This window comes from Pocillopora verrucosa, chromosome 6 (genome assembly GCF_036669915.1).
Source record: "Pocillopora verrucosa isolate sample1 chromosome 6, ASM3666991v2, whole genome shotgun sequence".
Classification (NCBI taxonomy): Eukaryota; Metazoa; Cnidaria; class Anthozoa; order Scleractinia; family Pocilloporidae; genus Pocillopora; species Pocillopora verrucosa.
The window spans coordinates 12,241,478-12,251,705 of record NC_089317.1 but is presented as its reverse complement, the minus strand read 5'-3'; the positions used below and the strand labels follow the sequence as shown (position 1 = coordinate 12,251,705).

Below are 10,228 nucleotides of genomic sequence, written 5' to 3'. Positions count from 1 at the left end.
TGATTAGGTAGATATAAGTGTCTAGCGACTGGTTTGGATGTGTCGTTGTCACTTTTTTCCACGTCGCGAAGGTGTTCTCGGAATCGGTCACCTAGTCGTCTTCCTGTTTCGCCGGTTTATAACTTATTGCAATAAGTGCAAGTTACGCAGTAAATGACATTGGCGGAGGTACACATAAGTGATCAGTAATCTTAATGGATCTCTTGGGTCCCGATATTTTCTCTGCGTTATGAATGAAAAGACAAGTTTTGCATCATGAGCGAGCACATTTGAAAATTCCAGATTGGTCATTGGTTTGAAATGAGCTTCTGACCAAAAAGTTGCCTATTTTTTTTCACGTTTGAATGAAATAAAAGCGGTTACGAAAAGATAGTACCAGTCTCTGAATCGTTTTGGAGTAATTTAAAGTTTTTAAGAATGATAGACTTAACCGCGTGGTTGTGAGGGTGAAATGTAAGAGTGAATGGAATGCGGTCAGTGTTTTCCTTCTCAGCCGTTTGTAGTGCTGACTGTCGATTAATTTGTTGGGCGCAGTGGTGGCCCGCTTGAACGACAGAAACAGGATACCCATCTTTATCTAAAAAACTGGCACATTGCTTCTGATTTTCGGAAAAATCAGAGTCGTTACTACATAAACGACGATGTCTGAGAAACTGTGAAAAAGGTATGGTGTTCTTGATGTGTGATGGATGTGAAGATGGATCCAATCGCTCTGACGAAGGGCTACCGCTCGAAACGTCAGCTTTCTTACTCTTTACGGTGGCCAATTTACGTTTTCAACTCCTTTGTTAACACTAAATTACCTGCTCTATCCTCGGTTTTGATCAATCGCCGGACAATTAATGCGCCTAAGAACCTAAGCTGCAATTAAAAAGAGTGCATTCCCCTAACTCCCAGAGCATGATAAGCCGATTAAACGATATTTTATATACGTAATTAAGGCATTTTTGTCATTGTACATCGAACTTTAAGTGATTAGCCAAAGAGAAATTGAGGTTGAAGTGAGCTCTTTTCTTTATCCTAATATTTATGAACAGTCTTGACTTCACCTTTCTATATTTTTTATTCAAGTACTACATTTTAATCTCATCATCAGTTAATGAATTGAATATTTATTTCGTCCCCTGCCTTTGTTTTATTTACCGCTGGATGATAGACAGTGGGTAGCTAAATGCATGCGAATTTAAGGCGTAATTAAAGATTGCATGGAATGTCTTGAAATAAGCATGCGCGCAATTACAAAGTCGATTACTGCCGAGGGGATTGTGGGTATCTGAAAGTGTTATCACGTATTCTTCGTGTTGTCACAGATAAGGAAATTATGATGACGGCTCTTGTGATATAAATGCTAATACTCACTTCTTCCTTAGCCACCAGTTGCACTGAATTGGCCGGAATGGAATTTGGTTTTATCTCATATTTGATCACATTTCTTGGTGTGATTCACTTCTCAGGTAAGTCACTGTCTTGCAAGAATGCTAAATAAGTTGACGTGGGCAAGGAATATTTAATGTATCAGACAGTCAAACAGTTTGGTCCTTAATTATACCAAACTGATAGACTACAGAAAATACACTGAATATATCGCCCTTATATTGTGATAAGGTCGCATTTATAATGTTCAATCGTCGGTATCATTGCCGGACGAAGCCAAATAAGCAAATAATCAGTAAGGGTCAGACTTATCGAAAGCTGAACACAAACACTGAAACTACTGAGCGTCCTCTCGTCTGAAACTAGCTTAGGCTCGCTCTGGATTACACTTCAATGGTGACCTTTCTTCTTTTAGGGATGTATCATGACTGTAAACGTCATCGATCAATAACAATTAACATTTTATGTGACAAAGTTATCAAATTTTACAGTTACGATTGATCGCGCTAGAAACCCAAAATTTATGCATAAGTGCCTTTAACGGGGTAACCATGTTTTTTTATGTCACGCTATCGACTAAACAGGAAGCTAATTCGAACTAATTTCTAACACTCACCTTCTTTGAGAAAAAGGAAGCTAATGTGCCTCATAAGAAGATTAATTAGTTCAGACCTCTCTAGGATCTGTCTGACTTTCTTATCGTACAATGCACAATTGTTTTACATGAATTTTATTTCCGTTCGCGAGTGAGAAAGTGCGGGTTCATCAGTCCGTGAAAGATATTTTTATAACCACACCGTAAGCCCAAATGTTTCTGTTGGTAGCTTTTAATATTGGCAATATCACTATTATTTTTGGCGGATTCGTTCTACATGCAGTGTTATTAAAGTTAAATTGAAGTCATAAAATAGGGCCGCCCAAAACTATACACACTACCACGAGCTTTCTCAAACCACTTCATCTGTTTAAGTTTGATCGGTTACTCATTTTCAAATAGGCAATTTTTGCCACCGTTGTTCTACATCATCTCCATCATTGTTCTGTTATTCGTGCTTGCGGTAAGTATCTTTTTTTTATTGAGGCCAGCTTTTCATTCTTTATCATGTATATTTATTACACTAGTAATAGTTATCACTAAACTGCCTCCAGCCTTATAGTAGCAGTTAAAGTTTTACCTCATAACTTCTTTGTAGAGTTTATACGGAGCATTGTTGGACAAAAAAGGAAAATCGAGTTCAGGTTCAAACCAAACAATATTGTGTATTGTTTCGATTGTGTACGATATGATGTGATGCTCGAGCCGCAGGAGCAGTTAAACTCATGGGCTGACTGATTGACTCAATTAATTAACATCAACACTGGTGGCTGGGTCCATCTGTCATTGAAACAATGTAAAATTTTAGCGGACGAGGACGACAAGAATGATAGCGTGCTTTTCAAAGAACGTAAATAAGTTAAGAAACTTTCTTTCCTGTCCAATCAGAAGTGATTTCTGTACTTTGCATCAGTGAACTGAAATTATGGATATGATACTAAATAGAGGAACGGGGTAACAAGTAATGACTTTATGCTCTTTAAGGTTACTTCCCACCTTTAGAGGTAGAAAGAATCTTTTATTTGACATAAAATTGAAGTCAGATATTTTCAAATGTTTCCAAAAAAAAAAAAAAGAAAATCTTCAAAATCGTCCGATTTATTCAGATTGACGTATTTTCAATTAAAAGCTAAGAAATCAGGAAGGTGTCTAATCTCGGATATGGCCGAATCCCTTTGGTAGAATTTTCGCAGCAAACGCTCATCGTGGAGCTCGTTTCTTATGTTAGTCGAATACTTTGTTTACATGGCGCACGTGGAAGCTTATTTCCTATGGATAAAAATCCTTGCTCATGGAAATATCAGGAGGAGAAAAAGGACATTGGGTAATGAAAAAAGAGAAAAAAAAGGCCAAAGAAGAGAGAAAGAATACCATTCTGTAGAAATAGGAAAATCCTTGATGAAGGCAACTGGTACTCCACTCCACCCTGGCGTCCAGATGAAGTCGCCGCCCGCCTCTATCTAACCGATGTGTGTCCTTTTTGCCGCGGGTTTTTCCTTTGTTTTTGGCAACTTTGCCCATCATTGTGTCGTCCTCCTCAACGGATCACTGAGCGATCGAAATAACAAAACGTGTCTGCAATACGATACTTTTCCCGGGAAATCTTGATCCATCGTCAGTGACGCTGAGGAGGCAGGGGATTCCGTAAGTTTAAGTAAGCTTTCGGAGCAATCTCCATTGCAATCGATCTTCACCTTTTGACACTCGGAATTTTATTGTTGAATTTCTTTCTGGTGCTTATAGGAAGCATCTTTGCCCAAAGAGAAAAAACATTTGAGTTCTGGTGCAAACCAAACAATATTGTTTTTTGTTCTAATTGTTTACGATGTGATATGAAGTACGAAGTTGAAGTTAAAGGCATTAACTGATTGATTTGCTGTCAACATATCTGGGGCTCAAAGGATCCACAACACGACCATTTTTCAGATCCTTTGTAATGTCCTTTTCGTATTACAGAATATTTTCTATCCCTGATGATGCTGTGGATCGGCAGAAGGTCAGAGACTTGATTTTAATTCATTTTAATTTTAAGAATAGTCTAAAGGCCTTTTTGGAAACTATTATACCACTTAATTTTTTGTTAAGTGGTCGAATTTTTCGACTAAGAAAAGGTTTCCTTTTGATTCTACGTCATTCATAATAGGACAAATGTCTTCACCCACACATGAACTTAATTATATACAATGATACATAAAGATAATAACGTGACCGCTATGAAGGGTGTACTAACCAGATTATCTAATAGCTAAGTTATTTATCCAAACAGTATGAAACACTACTCTTATTCTAAAGAGTTCTTTTTCACAGAGCGTTAAGCCCTTAGGATTTATCTTAATTTGAAATGATTAGCATGTTTTGCCCTCCCATGCTGAATCAGTAAACTTTGTAAGAGTGACGCTCCTTTTCTTTCTTCAAGACTTCAGAGGTAGACCACCTTGTTAATTGGACTTTCTCAGCAATGATTTTGTTTTCTTTTTTCTTTAAGAGCAAGCGTCATCCTTTATTTCGACTCCTTCAAGTCCGTTGGATGTAGAGGAAAATTACAACATCACCCTTCAGTGGACATACATTCTTGGTGGTACTCCTCTGGATGAAGTAGAAATAATTTTCACCCCTGATTCTCCCTCGCTTTCTGTAAAAAGAGTTGCGAGATATAGGAGTGGAGGCACAATTCAGGTGCCAAATAACTTCCAAGATCGATTCTTCTTTAATTTAACAGATAGTCAATCAACGATGACAATAGTCCGCTCGCAAAGATTAGACAGCGGAACGTATGAATTGACTGTGAGTCCCGACGACGTGAACTTAAATCCGATTAGAGACGAAGTCAAGATTTCAGTGAAATGTGAGTGGAAATGATTTTAACTTTTTAACTTTTCAGTAACTTTAGGGGCGAAGCCTGACTCATGGTAGAGGCACAGGGATTTTTTGCCTAATTATGCCCTAACACAGAAATGGTTGTGGTCGTGTGCGGCCGTGAGGTGCATTTTCGTGAATAGAAGAACGTTAAGCGATATTCATGGTTTATAGGTGTTTCAAGATAAGTACTTCGAACACTTTATTCTCCAATTTTACCTCGAAAAAGAAAACTATTTACTGGAGAGGGCCAAAATATAAAACACTTCTAAGCCAACGCTTCTTAGAGATAGATAGTGCGGCAATTAATTAGCTCGTCATGCCGAACTTATCACAAAAAGAAAGAGAGAGCAACGCGAGGTAAAAAATGGATTACCTATTTAAGGGTCTTTTACCCAGATTTATTTTTTAAGTTTATTCATTTACTAATACTTTTAATCGAACATAGCATTTGTATTTAATACAGTGACTTAAACAAGATAATACCTAAGTATAGCCCGTAGAAGAATTCAATTTTTGTACGGGCATAGTTTTAGTTAAAGTACTATCTTTCTCTCTCACATGGTGCACAGTAGTGTCGGAGAAAGAGCGTTAATATGACTAAATTTTTAGATTAGAGTAGGCGGACAGCATGGAGCGTTATTTTTGGTCAAAAATACAAAGCAAACTTTATTTCAGTTTTAATTTCGAAAACTACCTTTTCATTTAAAATGATTTTCGAAACCAGTCTTTTTCTTTACAGTATACTTAAGCAATAAACCACACTTTCAAACGATGTACTGGTACTATAAACCACGCATGATGTTGGAAGAGCTCAAGAAACATCGTAAACCACCCGCCTCCGGCTAAAGACGTTTCTCATTTTTACCTTGAGGCCGTTCTTTGGCGACGGTTGAAAATATCACCAAGCAATGTTACTTTTCACTTCGCCTGCCATGTTAAATGTCCGTTTATTTACCTTTACAAGTTTCCCATTACTTATACCCTGTGTTTTTGTTAGGCTTTGCCCGATTAACTGATATTTTCTAATAAACAACCTAAAGCTCTCACTGCCCTTACCGGACGCATGCTAAAAAAAACATAAATTAGGCTAGTTTGCTGTATGGTCACCGATGTTGGGTGTTTCCAGATAGATTCATCATGCCTTTCTAGAAGAATCTTAATTACGATATTATGGTTATAAAAAAGAATATTCCTACGGGAAGAAAATGATGGCCAAGGAGCGGAAATTTTCTTCCACCCTCTCAACTTCGAACTCAGGAGTGACCCAAAGTGAGTTTCTTACTGCAATATTTATACATTTTCAACCAGAAAGGTCATTGTTGGGGGGAGAGGAAAATATCAACGTGGAGATGCTTTTTGATTTTAAAAGGGCATCACGGTTGGATTTTTAAGAATAATTGAAATTTTTGTTTTTTCTTAAATTATACCTCGATTCATCTAGTTTCAGAATATATGTGTATTTTATACTTGGTTACGTTTGCGCCGCTAAAAACATCCGTTTTTGAAGGCTAATCGATTGCTTATTTTTTATTGCCAATAGCAACCCAGGACAATCCAATCATTTTGGCTAGTTTTATGTCCCTTTTCATGTTACGAAAATGAAATTAAAAATTACAAATTAATACATAACCAAACCTATTGTGTTACACGAGAATGGCTTCATCGTTATCGCTGAGTGAAAATAGTCTATCTCGCGAAATATTGAATGTTCTAAAATTAATTCTTTGCGAAAACAATTCTACATGGATAGCGAAAGAGGCGGTGACCCAGATCTTTGAGAGTGTACTATAATGTAATGTAGACCTAGAAGCATATTTTTGTGAAAAGAAAGACATTGTGTTTGAAGGGTGAAAATAGTCCATTTCGCAAAATAGTATCTCCCTAAACATTAACATTTTGCAAAACATATTTAAAACGGTTTAAGAAGGAGAGGAGACCAAAATCTAAGGTGATATTGTAATTTGGGGAAAATTATCGATTTCTCAAAATATTAACTCTTCCTGAATTACTACGTTGAGAAATGAATCCTAATTATTAATCGACGATTACTCCAAAATCTTCGTGAAAGTTATGTTTACCTTATAGAATATACATCTGCATTATTTCTTTCATTCATTCTGGAATTGTGAAGATTCTATAGGTTGCGGCTTACTCAAATCCTCATCAACTACATGGCGCAGTGCGAGGTGACAATAATTCAACCTCCACTTGATAGATTTAAACTAAAGAGGAATTGACGAGGTCTAGAAACACACATGTTAGTCAGCGGCATCTTAAAACAGCCTAAGACCTTCGTCATTGTGCCTGATGTTTTTCTAAGATAGGAAATGTTTTCTTCTTCAGATGAAGTGTATGATGTAAGCATCAGTTCAAAGTATATTCTATCGAGCGTGACTAATAATGTAGGTTTGGGAAAATGAGCCAAAAATGGTAAACTACTTTGCGTTTACACATCACTGATCTATTGGAGTGTATACACGACGAGCACAATGAGTCCAAAAAACAATACGCCATCTATTTGAGACTTTTTCCGTTATTTTATTTGGTAACCTCTCCTGTAACTGCGTATAATGTGGGTGTCTTTTTAAGAAAACTTAAGATAATACCTGGATTTCATTTTTACATCACAAAAATCAATTTCAAACATCAGTCAAGTGTTCTCTCTATTTTAAAAGTTGAGTTGATTGTTATTGGCTATATTACATAAGTTGAAAACTTGTGCCTGGTAACTCATTCTTATTCTGATAGACTAGTTATAAGGAGGATACAATATTTTATTAGATAAAGTTGATGCATAGGCTATGCACAAAACTTTAATTTGACTATCCTTAATAGCCAATACCAGTCCCTCCACACAATAAAATGTTAAGAGGATCAGAGGAAAAAATAATGTGCCATACATCTGAAAAATTTCATGTAATTATTTGAATTACATGAATATTAATGATACTAAGAGATCTAAGAATATTCAAAAGAAAATACAATTTGGTTTAGGTTAGTGGGGTAAAATTGAGTCAACCATTCAAGACATACAAAAACAGGTTCAAGAAATTTTCACATCTAATTTTTAAGGTTAGCCTACCTGGAACAATCACCTTCATGTACAAATTAGACCAGGTTTGTACTAATGATGCGCAAAAGATCTATCTGTGGTAAGCGGGCAGGCTTTCCTTTCTTCATTTAAAGAAATACGGAGGTTATCATTTTTCCACAAGCTTAGTGAAAAGGAAGAGCGAATGAGACTGATAGTAACTATCTTATGTCAATAAATATCTAGAGGAGGATAAAAAGTAAGATATGGTCTGCACAACTTCCTTTTTTAATTTTTAAACATATGAAGCTAAGGCATTTATATTTCTTGCTTTGTGCATTATGTGAACAGCAATTAATTTAGCTTTCATGTCTACAAATACAAAAAATTTTTTCTTCATCTATGTGCCATAAACCTTACAGGGGAGGAGGCAGGTCAAAGTAAAAACATGAATTAAAATTGGAGGGTCCCCATTAATTTCAGTGCTAATCAAAGGAGGATCCTTGCTCTTCCAGATTCCCGCCCTCACATATCTTGTGACCAATCCTTTGTATCAATGTTTAGTTTGGGTATGGGTAGTAGTAAGGAACACCATGCGTTAATGAAAGCTTCAGCAAGAGTATTTAATTTGCAATCTAAATAACAATATTACATGTTACAATGTGGTAACTTACACAGCAAAATTAAAAAATCACAATTTTTAAACAAAAGTAGTCAGGCTATTGACTCACCTGCTTCAACTTTTGAGGGCTTAAGGTACAAAGAAATAGATATGGTAAACAGTAACAATTAATACAAAGTTGAAAGTTTGAAAGTTAAAAGATATACATTATACAATCATGAGACCCTATGCATCCTAGCAAAAAGAGGGTCAATCACCACCATAACTTCTCCCAAACGTTCATGCTTACAGGAAATCGTTAATTTTTGTCACTCACTCAGTCATCTCATAGCATATGACTGGTCATGTAGAAGGTTCCTGCATGGGGACTAACATTTTAATTGCCCCAAAAAACCAAGTGCGTAACGTTCCAAATAAGTCACCTAATTGTTACAGTGGAGTTCACTCCTTTTAGAGGCAATCTTCGGCTTGATCATCCTGTTACAGCTGAAAACATTAAATGTTACTCACATATTCAAATAATTAACTGAATCAAATTGATTTTCCCTGCACTTCTGTCATTCTAGATACCACAAATCAATCATGCCATTACGTCAATGTGATTTTTTGATAATGTGCACTTTGTCTTCGGAGCATCTATTTTTAGTGTCTATCTTTTAGCGGTTGAGAAGAATCAAGTCCATACCGGCAATTTGGCACTTTGCAGGCAAACACCACAACTCATTAAATTTTATTTGATGAAAAACACGAGGGCAATAGAAGAAATTAGCTAGTACAAATCAAGTTTCCCTTGTTTAGTATTCTCTGATGTTTACTGTCTTCTGTTCATTTGTTTGTTTGCTTTCCTAACAACCTTAACTATTTTTGCCAACAAATGCAAGAAGCATATACAATGTGTACACTCTTCCAAAAATAGTACTTTTTTATATCTATTTTATACCTATTTTTAAACTATTTTTCTCTATTTTTGTGTATTTTTTCTCTATTTTTTCAGACTATTTTAAAGTTATTTTTCTAACTATTTGAAACCTATTATTTTGAAACAAAAAATAGTAAAAAAATAGTCTGGTTGGCAAGTCATAACTACTGTATAGTCAGCTTTAAAATAGAGAAAATGTGTATGCGATTTGATGATAAAATAGGATTAAAATAGCATTAATGAAATATTAGTTATAAAAGAAAATAGAGATAAAACAGGGATAAAATAGAGAAAAAATACACAAAAATAGGGAAAAATAGGATATAAATACATTTAAAATAGATTTAAAATATACATAAAATAGGAATAAAGGAGGAAAAAAGTTTAAAAAATAGGAATCAAATACCTATAAAATACCTATAAAAATAGGTCTAAGAGACAAAAAAGACATAAAACAGGGATAAAATAGGAAAAACACTAGAAAAAATAGGATATACATACTCTTAAAATAGGTTTAAAACATACGCTTAAAATAGGTTTAAAACAGAGCTTCATGTATATGCAATTTGTAGGAAAAAACGTATTTCCTAAATTCGAAATGGGAATTCCTAGGAATTCCCAACTATACCAACACTGGTTCTAAAGACCTAGAAATTCCCAGAAATTCCGAGTTAATAGCCAACAGGACCTTGAATTCCCAGGAATTCCTAGGAATTCCAACTCAGAGCACCAACGACTTTCCCTAAAAGCTGTAAATCTAAAAGTTTGCTAGAAACTCATAGGATTTTCAGGAATGTTTATGAATTACTTGGAATTTTAAGCAAAAAT

The 10,228-nt window shown here is 35.4% G+C and overlaps 1 protein-coding gene across 2 annotated transcripts in view; it reads left to right on the top strand.

Moving 5' to 3' along the window:
• The first annotated feature begins 1,314 nt into the window (after positions 1 to 1,314).
• Positions 1,315 to 10,228, top strand: part of LOC136281672 (fibroblast growth factor receptor 2-like) — a 31,252-nt gene continuing 22,338 nt past the window's right edge. The window contains exons 1-2 of one of the 2 annotated variants that reach the window (XM_066168389.1): positions 1,315 to 1,454; positions 4,455 to 4,814. In XM_066168389.1, the coding sequence (XP_066024486.1) occupies positions 1,346 to 1,454; positions 4,455 to 4,814 (469 nt within the window). In that variant the 5' untranslated portion in view covers positions 1,315 to 1,345. The remainder of the gene's footprint in view (positions 1,455 to 4,454; positions 4,815 to 10,228) is intronic. The other variant, XM_066168390.1, reaches the window with a different exon arrangement.